Below are 12,695 nucleotides of genomic sequence, written 5' to 3'. Positions count from 1 at the left end.
AATCTGGAAGTAGCGCTTTGTTCTTCAATGAAACAGATAATTGCCGGTAGTCAGACTGCCGTTTCAGTACTCAGAAATATTAGTAACAAAGCCTGGTATAACTCTACGTTGGCTTACATAAAGAGACGAAGAGATTATTACCTAATAATAGCCAAACGCACAGAAACTATTGGAAATTGGAGCACGTACAGAATATGGAGAAATATTTATGTACGTGAACTTAAGCATTCCAAGAATAAATTCATCCAAAATAAGATAAATGCAATTCAGCATGATCCGAAGAAGCTATGGGAAAAAATCAAAGCATTAAGTAATCCAGGCGGCAGCAAGGATAGGACATTGAGTTTGACGGTAAAAAGGAAAATAACAATATAACAGCAGAGAAACTCAACCATTTTTTCACTTCAAGTGTGGAAGAAATCCACAATGGTATTGTAGCTCCATCAAATCGACTGAGTTTTGTTTTCCCAGGCCTGTCTTCACAATTGAGATGCTTTAAAACCATCAACATGGAAACTCTTTGGAAGGTAGTAATGGATTCGAAAAACTGTGATGGTGTTGAGAATATCTATAAAACCATATTAGAAGATGCATTTGATCTTCAGTCAGACTTCAGTCACTGCCGCAGTCGTCCCGTCCCTGTGTTCGATGATGGAGACAGGGTAGCCCAGCCTGTTCTGCCAGGCAAGTTTTTTTCCGATACTGAATCGTCGTTCTCTCACAAAATTTCGGCTTTCAGCAATTCCTCGCAAAACGTTCGCTACCATCAAGCTTCTCATCATATTGAGAGTACTGGAGGTGTTAAGCGGTTACCGGGATGCACGTCAATAAGCACTATGGGAGCCTCTTTTATGTACAGACCAGTCGTGACCGATCAACCAACCAGTTCATCCCTGCAATCAAATCGATTTGGTTCTCCAATCATCGCAGTCGTCCCGGTCCTGTGTCTGTAGCTTTAGAAGAGGTCTCCCAGCCTGTTTTTCCAGGCAAGAACACATCCACTTCGACCAATACGCTTCCTGATTCAATCACCATTCACAGATCTCCTCAGCCAACAGCCATAGACCAGCGGGTCGTCAACTCTGTTAATGGCAGCGATGGAGTCGTGGATGGCATCGATGGCTCTAGCGAGGCGCGTTCAACGTCTGACAATGATTCGTGCTCTCCGATCCGCTTCTACTACCAGAACGTTCGTGGTCTGAAATCCAAAATTGATGACTTTTTTCTGGCTTGTTTGGAAGTGGAATACGATGTCATAGTGCTAGTTGAGACATGGTTGGACGAAAGAATCAACTCTGTTCAACTGTTCGGCAATAGTTTCAACGTGTTCAGGATGGATCGCAATCATAAAAATAGCTTGCGTAAAGTAGGAGGAGGCGTTTTAATTGCTGTCAGGAAAGTCTTCGATTCTTGTTTATGCACCGAAGGAATGGTTGATAGTCTTGAGCAAGTGTTCGTACAGATATCGGTTACAGACTGCACAATTTTTGTTGGATGTTTCTACCTACCCTGCGAAAAATGTGGTGATAGGAATCTTATGGCGAGTCACGTAAGCTGTATAGAAAAAGTACGTGAACGTGCCGGAATCGACGACATCATTGTTGTCACGGGTGACTACAATCAGCCAAACTTGGTTTGGTCATGCACTACCAACGGAAACAATTTCGCGTATCCTATGTCGGTGCGATCTGGACTCGGACAACAATATTCTTCTATCGAGGTGTTATTGGACGGTGTAGCACGATGTAATCTGATCCAATGCAGTACGATTCGAAACTATAACCAGCGTCAGTTGGACCTGATTTTTGTCAGTGATAGAACGGCTTGTTCAGTAACCACAACTGTCGACCCACTTGTTATATTTACACTTGAAAACATTGAGTACTTGAAATACGAAGATGTTGTCAACCCCGGGTCACTGAACTACAGACGGATAAACTTCACTGGATTGACTGAAGGTTTGGAATTGACTGACTGGTCTGCTGTTCTTAGCTGTACAGATGTTGAGGAGTCGATTAATCAGTTTGGCCTCATCGTGAACAACTTGCTCATGAGCCATACTCCCCGATTCAAACCATCACCTAAGCCACCATGGTCGAACGGCAGGCTTCGAAACTTAAAAACCAAATGCTCGACGGCGCTTCGGAGATATTCATCGAAACGGTGTATGTATTCGAAGACTCAATTCAAGGAAGCATGCTCTGCTTACCGTGCATACAATCGCCAAAGATATGCTGGTTATGTGAGGAGAATCCAGGAGCAATTGCGTCGCAATCCAAGGATGTTTTGGTCGTTTGTTAAATCAAAGCACAAGGAAGATGGTTTACCCCTGACTATGTCACTCGGAACCTCTACAGCCTCGACGAACGAAACGAAATGTAAATTGTTTGTGCAGCATTTTGCGTCAGCTTTTGGCAAAGCTGGTCCGGAAAATCCATCCAATGAATTTCTCGATACTGTTCCTGCTGATCTTGTCGATGTTGACTGCTTCTTTGTATCCGAAGAAATGCTTTTTAGAGCGGCGCACAAGCTTAAGTCTTCGTATACTCCTGGACCCGACGGTCTACCAGCAATTGTTCTGAAACGATGCATTCAACCACTATCAACGCCACTCCTGAAGATCTTCAGACTTTCAATGGAACAAGCAAAATTTCCTGCAGAATGGAAAAAATCATACATGTTTCCAGTTTTCAAAAAAGGTGAAAAGCGGTCTGTACGTAACTACAGAGGCATCACTTCGCTGTGCGCTGGCTCTAAGCTGCTGGCAATAATTGTGAGTGAAGTAATTCGCTTCAGCTGCAGGAGTTACATTGCTCAAGAACAACATGGGTTCGTACCAGGCAGGTCTGTTCATACAAATCTGATGGAGTTCATCACGTTTTGCATTGACAATACTGGATCCGGTAACCAAGTTGATGCTATTTACACTGATCTGAAATCAGCTTTTGATAGGATTGAACACGACATTGCCTTGAAGAAGTTTGCTAAACTCGGATTTTCTAGTAGCCTCTGCCGCTGGTTGGAATCGTACCTCAAGGATAGAATACTGCAAGTCAAAGTAGGTTCTTCGTTGTCGAATGTTTTCGTGAATGAAACTGGAGTTCCCCAGGGCAGCAATCTCGGTCCCTTGCTATTTGTACTATTTTTTAACGATGTCACTGTACCGCTTGATGGAAGGTGCAAACTGGTATATGCCGACGACCTGAAAATATACATAGTTGTGGAAAGTTTGGACGATCACTACGTTGTACAATCACTGCTGAACAAATTCTACGACTGGTGTAAAAAGAACAGAATGACTATTAGCATTGAGAAATGTATCGTTATTTCATTCCATCGAAAACTAAGCCGTGAGATCTTCTATTTTGACTATCGTATCAATGATCAAAAGCTTGAGCGTGTGGAGTGCGTCAAGGATTTAGGCGTCCTGATTGATTCCAGATTGACATTTCGAAACCACCAGTCTGCCGTAATCGACAAAGCGAATAGACAACTTGGATTTATGTTTAAGATTGCGAGAGAGTTTGATAATCCGCATTGCCTTCGCTCTTTATATTGCGCGCACGTTCGTTCTCATTTGGAAAATGCTTCAATCGTGTGGTCACCGTACCACAGCAACTGGACGAATCGAATAGAAGCCATTCAACGTAAATTCATTCGGTACGCCCTTAGAGAGTTACCTTGGAATAATCCGCAGAATCTACCGCCTTACGAAGCTCGCTGTCAGTTACTTGGACTGACTACTCTCGAGAAAAGGAGAAAACTGGCAAAAGCTGTTTTGGCAGCTAAAATTCTTACATCTGAAGTGGACAGCCCAATATTACTGGAATCGTTGCAAGCAAACGTGTTACCCCGTAATCTTCGCCAGCGCAGCGGATTTCTGCGTATGTCGCGGAACCGTTCGGATTTCACAAAAAAATCACCGTTTCAATCCATGTGTTCAGCATTTAATGAGTTTTACCATCTATTTGATTTCAATGAGTCCGCATCCGTCTTCAAATTGAAAGTGCTCCAGCTGCTTAGCTCAACTAGATAATTTAGGCGGCTTAAAAATGATGAATCTCTTAATTGTTTATGTTTCAACGTAGTGTTTGTTGCCCACATGTATATTTGTAGTTTTTCTTTCATGTAGACCATGTTAAGTCCGATGAATGTATATATAAATAAAATAAAATAAAATCTAATCAAAGAAAATCTGCTATATATAATAAATTCGTGGCGATTGCCCTCACAGTTGGAAGAAATCTGTTGTCATACCGATTCCAAACAATCCGAAATCGTCCAAGCCAGAAGACCGGAGACCAGTTAATATGTTGCCATTATACGAAAAGATCCTCGTTATCAAAGACCAACTGTTGGAACATATAACGAAAAATGGAATTCTGGTGGAGGAACAGTCAGGGTTCATGAAAAACCACTATTGTGAAACGGCTCTCAATTTATTACTCCTGAAATGGAAACAGGCTATAGAAACGAAGAAAATAGTATTGGCTGTATTTATTGACTTGTATTTATTGAATGGTTCCAAAAATATTTTTTTCACCTTTTTTCCATTACAAAAATTCATAACTTCTAAACTACAGGACCGGTTCAGATGTTCGATACATCAAACTGAAGCTTATGAAATAGTTTTCTTTGAGAAAATATTACTTTTGGAAAAAAATAATTTTTGCTTTTGTAATTATTGATTGAGTAAGTTTTTCATAGTTTTCACGATTAAAGATAGAGGGCGCTATATTTTTTAATATTTTTTCTGGAAAGCTGAGGATTTTTTACTTAACATATTTCGATACCAGAGATGCAATTTTTTTTTAAATGTTATGAATTTTTGCAAAAAGTCATTTTTGGGAAAAAGTTGAGAAAAATGATGTTTCGGACCACCCTCAAATGGAAATGGTCTCCCAACGAAAAAATAAAAAAATACGAGTCTAATATTTTGCAATAAAGAACCAAACTACCACTTTTCATGGTAATCAGAGAACCACTATATGGGTTTGGCATGGGATGGCTGATATATACATACATTTCATATACATACACCAGGTTCGTAGTTGTAAATCGTCCTCACAATTAATAGCTTAAAAATAATTTTGTGAACAGATAATGAATGATGGACGAAAAGTCATACTTCGTCGTTTTGTTATTGTTACAAAAGTCTTCAAAAAAAGTAGATTAACCCTTTCACGTACAACATCGAGTCTCTCTCGTGGTGCGCTTGCACAGACGCTAAGACGCTCAGCAGATTAGTGGAATTATTCGATGCGTAACCCATCGAAGTGTTTGCATCTGGTCCGGTCTTTTGAAAAATCAATCGTACGCGGAGGGGTTAATGCAACGAAGATTGTTTGCAGTGTTTAAATTCTTATCCAATGGTCGCCTCATTTTACATGTACGTTGTATCCCGAAACTAGTGTTCCTTAAAAAAATCAAATGATCGCCTCCCAAAGGCGAACCATACCCGCGTCGCTCTCGTGAAGCTTCAACGCCTAGCGAATCCACAGTCCAGACACTTCCAGCGCTCCTCGAAAGAGCGCTCACTTCACGAATTATCGCCGTAAAATATGGTTTTATGATTATCGCTATAATTTATGAAGTGTAAGCGGAAGATAAAGGAAAAAAAACCAGTGCCTTCCTCCATTTGCTCTCGCATTCTCGCATCGTTCCAACAGTGCAGTGGGACGAACTTTTACTCTCAAACTACGAACGGCTGATAGTGGGAGTTATAGTGGATCAGCCCCGACGTCGCGGCCAATAAATATGATTGAATGGAAATCATTCACAGGAAGGGAAAGGGGCGGTCATAAAAAGGAATTGTCAGAGAGAGACCTCTCACGACGACAGAGGATGCTAGGCATTTGTTATCAAAATCAAATCGAGCCGGATTTTCAAAACAATAATTGAGGAATGATAATATTCTTCGCTATTCCGCTACAATAAAGCGGACCATTACAACGACGAATAAATGGGAAAAATTTTACAGCTAATTACTAACTATGTACGCAAAACTATTTAATTAAAAACTTTCCATTTTCTATTTGTCGGCAAATTTTCGCATTGCTGCCTCCTTCCGCCGAATGTAAGCCGATCGAGGTGGAAAGGCTGAGTGCAATATGCATCCGCCTAGCTACGAGTTGAGTTGGCCGTTACAATTATAGTCGCTGTAGTTGTTGTAACTAAACAAGAATGCAATCCAATATACACCCGTCTGCCGCAGTCCGGCTTCTCTCACCCCCGCGTTCTCTCGGCACGTACAAGTTAACCATTTTAGATTTTTTTTCGACATGCAGTTAGTTGCATTAATTGGATTTTTTTTGTACGCCACAGCATAACCCGTTGCATGGGTTTAAACTTTTATTGCTTTTTTTCGGTGTCAGAACTCAAGCTTTGAAAAACAAACTAAGCGAAAAAAAAAGAATAGCTCGAACATCCTACGATCCTTTTTCCCTGTGCCGTGCCGAGGAAAATGATAACAATAACCATTTCTATTAGATGTGAAATCGACTATGAGTTGGGCATAATGGGCAGATTCATCGCTGCTTCGTACAGAGGTCGTGCGAAAGTGTGGTTTTGCACCGTCTTCGTCGTCGTCGTCGTGAGAAGCAACGTGAGGAACAACGGCCCCAGATAAGCGGCGGCGTTCAAAAGCGGTCCCACAGCAAGAAGGTGAAGTTATGGCCATGGAAGTAGCGGAGCTCCGAAGCGAACGAGCACTCTCCTTCGCTCGGATTTACAAACAAACCCTGACATCAAAGAAATTTAATTATCCAAATGATCATAATTAAGATAAGAGACAGCGAGGGAAATTGAGAGAATTTATGAAGTTTTGTTTTCATTTCCTATCTCGTTTGTGCCGTTGCGAGATCGGGCTCGATTGGTTTCCGATTGGAATAGGTCGAGGTCTATTGAGGAAAAGAGGACAGAGGGGCCTAACTTCCATGTCTCGTGTCTTCTACGGGAAGCGGCAAGTTTCGAAACCAGCCTGAGATGATAGTGTGGGAAATTGCTAGTTGAACGGCGAACGATGATTGACATCGTTAGTAATCAACACAATACTGTAATCATATCGTACGAAATCTCGAATTATCGTCAATTGATTGGCACACTCGTTAGAGAGGTGTGCGTGTGTGCGAAAGAGCCTAACAAGTTAATCGATTTATAGTCCAATAATACATTTGTCTTTAAAACTTTGGACATCAACCCCGCCGGATAGTCGTGGCCAGTTGAAAAACGGATCTACACTCAGCGCAGCACACCCGGGTTCGGTCCCCCAGGCACAATGATAACTTTTGCCAAGTCATCTATTTAATTGACAGATGAACATGACCTTTTATCGCACCAGTCATCGGCACACAATAACAGTCATCCGTTGTTATTGGTCATCCTCTGTACGTCGTGTCCCTTTGGCCACGGTCGTCCAGTCTGCCGCCCTGGGAACGCTTGTGCTCGCAAACTGCTCGAACCCGGACAGTGTAACGGCGGCGAAATGCTGCCATGCACACGGACGCGGCTCCGGCGGGTATAGTTTTTATTTATTTGATGTTTTGGTAGCTCAAGCAGCGGAACTTTTGTTCCGGCAATGTCAAAAATTTTCTGTCAAATTAATTTAATTGGCACCGTTCCGCAAAATGGATCCTTTTTACCTGATCAAAACGAGGTTTCATAATGCTCTTACGAATAACTGCCACAATCTCACTATTTAATGTAGGAATTGTTTTAACGAGGATGATGCTATTGTTCCAAATTGTTTATTTGTCAAACTTATCGATTGCAGAATGAACTCTAAAATTAAAACTATTTGCTATTCAATTTTTGGGTGCGTGAATATGGCTCAGTCATCTATATAAATAAAAATGTAAGGCCAACTGTGTTGCTAAGCGCGAAACCCGAAGAAGGAATCGTCCGATTTGAGCCATCTTTATTATGATTTATTCGTCTCTGCCCGTAGATTAATGTTATGGAGAGTAAAATCGGAAAATTTTCGGAAAACTCTGAAGGAAGGTCGGAAAATTCGGAAAATCGATTCCCCATATGTTTTAAAATTACATAATGATAAGCATAGTCGGTTCATTCGATTTTGCGTTATTGAAATTGATCTGTGTTTGAAAGTGGAAATGGATTTTCAGGTGCAATAAAGCACTCTTATATCTTCTATCTTCTATCTGTATCTATCTATGTGATGGAAACATCTTTTTTCCACGTGTTTGACAAATTAATCAACTGAAATTGTGTTTCGAAGTGATATAAAATTTATCGATTTCCCTCATCTATCTATATATATATATATATATATATATATATATATATATATATATATATATATATATATATATATATATATATATATATATATATATATATATATATATATATATATATATATATATATATATATATATATATATATATATATATATATATATATATATATATATATATATATATATATCAAAATTGGTATGTAGGGGTTTTTGGGGCCGGGGAGGTTTTCGTGATAGTTTGAGGTTGGACTGTCATACAAATGACACATACATTTCTGCATAATTCAAGAACTTATCAAGCAAACTGAACCAAATTTGGCATGTGGAGGTTTTAGGGGGCGAGAAACATTTCTAAAGTGGTTCAACACTCCTCCCACCTTTCTGAGGGGGGCAATGTTTCTATCAAGGATGGTTCCAATCGTATCAACGAGCGCTCGTTCAATTCTCTTATTTGATTCATTCAACGCACACAATAATATGTTTTAAATCACTCATGAAACAGAAAACTGACGCGTCAACGAAAACACTGAATGAACACAGCGTGAGAGTCATCGTTTGGTATTCGTGCGCGTGTTCATCGATGCTTGCTTGTATCATTTTATGATTCGTTCGTTAGTTTCTGCCGTCGCTTTACTTTCGTTTCCTGATCCGATTGGGTGCTTAGCCTCGGAGCTTTGATTCGAATCGCTTTGTGATAGAGTGGTGTCGCTCTCAGAAAAGAAATGAATCGCAAGGCAAAAATGCGATGCGATGAAAATATAACTTTTCGATGTGCTAATGCTCGCAGGTGCGCACCTAACAGTTGTGGTCTAATAACTTTTAAAAGGAAAGCCAATAGGGTTCAGTTTGCTTACTAAATAGTAACTATATATAACCTTCGAAACGCAATCTATAAATGCTTCGAGTTTTGCTTGTCCAATATTTATTATAATACAAATTGTCAAAAGCGGATTTTTGTCCAATAGTGGAGGCACAAGTTCGCAGCCAATGGGGCAAACGATCGCACTTATTGAAATAAGCTTTTGAGATAACTTGTATCAAAAATCAATGATTTATCATTGGTAGCGTGTGAAAAAATCATTAATAGCGTGTGTAGGCATCATCCAAGAGGGGATGGGTAGTTGATTACTTGCTGACTAGACTGATTTGTTGTAAATTTCGAAAAGGCATACGATGCATCCTCATGAAGCTAGATCTCGTCCCTCTAGTTTTGTAACCTGGTTGTATCCGTTGACTTTGATGGCTTTCGCAAAAACACCAAATCTTTGAAGAAATCGTTTTGTCCAATGGTCTGCAATGGGTGATCAGTTTCTCAGACTGCTCACTCTCGACTAGAGATGAAACGGAATGTTGATTTTATTTTCACTCAGGATGATCGAATTTTCCGGATAGTCGAATTATAAGAAAATTAAAAGGAAATCTCTCGGTAGACGTAAAATAACTATGATTTGCACTGACTTGTTTGTACAATGTAGTATCTTAGCCACAAATTGACTAGCGCCCCATGGGGGAGGAATAATGTTTTGAAATTCGAAAAAAAACATTGCCTTGTTACAGCTCATGAACCAAAATATTATTCAAATGATCAAGTCCAAATACAAGCAAAAGCTTGGCCTCCAGGAGCCAAGGAGAGTTCGATGAGATGGTTAAGCGAATCAACATTAGGGATGCTATGTTTTGGGTGGCCGAGGCTTGGGACGAGGTACCGAATGATTCCATTGATCCCGTTGTCGGCTGTAAAAGAACGCATGAACGCATGAACGGTGATTCTGTGGTTTTCGGATGACTAAAACTTTGGCGTCTTTACGACAACATTAAGTAAAGTCTGAACGAGCTAACATATTGTATAGTGTATTTTTTCGAGGTAATCTTTTTTTCAGGAAGTCCCATTCGTAAATTTGACGTAATGATGACCATTCTCATTGGCACTCTAATGCACATCGTTACTCGTGAATTTATTTTTAAACCAAAATAAATAATAATTTGCAAGAAAAAAATTAAATTAAATTAAATCTATTCTGCGATAATATCGTAACATATGAAGATGCGAAATAGACATCTTTTGAGAATTTTGTATTTTGAATTTTGTAATTTTGTATTGTATTTGTATATTGTATTTTGTATTCTTTGCAACAATCTCAACACTCCTACCCCAACTTTTCCTTTTCCTTACTACATCCATGATTATTCGAAAGCTCATATGATGCACTGTAGATAACCGAATTAAAACACACTAAACAGACATTGCTCATCCTAACTACATCCATGTTTCATCAAATTATCATATTAGGTATGTTTAAATATTAAATCGATGTATTCATTTAAATTTGGAATTGCCAACGTATATAAATTTACTGCAGATAATCGAAACTAGTTGTATAGATAATAATTCCAGCTAATAACCCCTTTTCCAGCTCTCTCCTCTATCTAGCTTCGTACAAATTTGTTCAAATAACCATATTTATAAAGTATATTAACAAATTGTTCAAAACTTTCGATAAAAAAAAATCAAAACCAAAATACTCCGGATGATCGAGTCCGACCTGTACTTACTCTTTCTTAACTTATATTAAAATTATTTCAATATAACCCCAAAAAATCATAATTGTAACCTTTTCTGTTATTAAGTTCTTAACAGAAAGAAAAGCTGTTCAATATTTCTTGCAGCATACGTGATAATCTATTAATATGTGTTCTTCGCCTTAACTCAGTTTTTAAAGTGATTTAATTCATCCTCTTTAAAACAAAATTATTGATTGTCGGTCTGGGAGACCATTTACGCGAGTATATTAGGGTTAAAAACAGGTTAAAAACGTTTTGTTGGGAGAAGTAATGGATACAATCTGGAACGTAACGTTATTTGATGGTGTGAAAAGTTCTTTCGGATTTACATTAGAACTTCATTTCTTTCCTGAAGAAACATTCCCCAAAAACTGAAATATGTATATTCGGAAGATTACTGTATCGTATTTATTTTCCATCGATTGGTGAAACGCTATACTCCATGCGAAAACTGGTAAATATTGACCATCCGGATAACATAAAAATTCATGGTATCAATTTCATATCATATCTGTGTGTATATTCTCATGCACCAGACTTTTTTATTCGATGTTTTCTTCTTTACGTTACCGGTGGTCCTGTTTATTTTGGTCGTTAAAAGTTACTTGCTGGCGGTTTTCCAATGTCCTTTATGCTGCTATTCTTCGAAAACAAACTACTGTACCACAAGCATTTATAAAACATAACATCTTTTATCGCATATACAATTAGTCCACATTAATCTAAAATATGTATTACACCTGATAAATTTAAAGAATAAGTAGGGGACATTCAAAAACAACTGATCGAATAAAAATCGCCGCCCTGCTTATAAATATTTGTACGGTATGCATCACAATATACAGACATTTGCTGCATTGGCCCCTAAAACGCTTACTGTCGGTATGATAATTGTTCAAATGAGTACAATCACGGGAAAATTATCGATTGGCGATCCTTCTCTGTCTCATCCGCACACAAATCCGATCGACGGAGAGTGAATCATTGGTCGACAGAGCTGCTGTTCTTTCTACTTACGAAACAGAATGAACTTGTCTACCACATGTTTGGATTGGCTCACTCACTGAGTGGTATCGTATGATGCGAGACGAACACATTGATTGAAGAAGTTGTTTTCACATGCTGAAAAAAGTTGGATGCTTTCGTCGATTCTCTCGTCAATCACCAACATTGGTTTCTATGATTGTATGACACCCCTCCCTCCTCTGGTATGGAGAGAGGGTACCATAAAAATATTACACATATTTCAACCAAAAATATTCCAACCAAACACAATGACAATTGAAAATTTTCGGAAAACTCTGAAGGTAAATGTAAAATACAGAAAATTAAGTAGTGATAAGTGCTGTTAGTCCATTTTATGTTTGCGCTAGCGAAATTGATCTTTGTTCGAAACTGGAAATGGATTTTAATGTGATAAAACACACTCCTATATCTTCTTATATCTATACCAATAAAAAAGTATCGCCAAATGTGTGTGATAAGAGCAGAACTCGAGGAAGAAATTGTCCGATTTAGGGCTGTCTTCATTCTATCATATTTTCTGTATAAAACATTTATTCCATGTAACGGAGAAACATGTTATTTGCAAGTGATTGAAAAATCTTGAACGAGAATTGTGTCTGAAAATAATCTGATATTATAATGATGAATTTTGTTAGAAATACTAGGAATTTTGGTAATAATAGTAAAAGGTAAATTCAACGGCATCGATTAGAAGATCTATCAATGAACATTTCTGCGATTGGACCCATGAACTTGCTCATAGTAAGAAAACGTGAATGTTTGAAGGTATGGGTAACAAAAAACAAATGTTGGGCGGGACGAAGCTTGCCGGGTCAGCTAGTATATATATAAATGTTCTGTTCGTTTGCG

General features: G+C 38.7%; 2 protein-coding genes across 7 annotated transcripts in view; one reads left to right on the top strand and one right to left on the bottom strand.

Annotated features, from left to right (window-relative positions):
* LOC129775022 (LIM domain transcription factor LMO4) overlaps positions 1–12,695 on the bottom strand; it is a 967,612-nt gene that overhangs the window by 358,793 nt on the left and 596,124 nt on the right. The window lies entirely within an intron of this gene.
* The window catches only part of LOC129773254 (uncharacterized), a 55,247-nt gene continuing 43,369 nt past the window's right edge, over positions 818–12,695 (top strand). Inside the window, exon 1 of the mRNA XM_055776854.1 lies at positions 818–3,522. Within this exon, the coding sequence (XP_055632829.1) occupies positions 818–3,522 (2,705 nt within the window). The remainder of the gene's footprint in view (positions 3,523–12,695) is intronic.

The sequence above is a fragment of the Toxorhynchites rutilus genome, chromosome 3, assembly GCF_029784135.1.
Source record: "Toxorhynchites rutilus septentrionalis strain SRP chromosome 3, ASM2978413v1, whole genome shotgun sequence".
Lineage (NCBI taxonomy): Eukaryota > Metazoa > Arthropoda > Insecta > Diptera > Culicidae > Toxorhynchites > Toxorhynchites rutilus.
The sequence above is the reverse complement of the archived record's forward strand: the minus strand, read 5'-3'. Positions and strand labels throughout refer to the sequence as shown.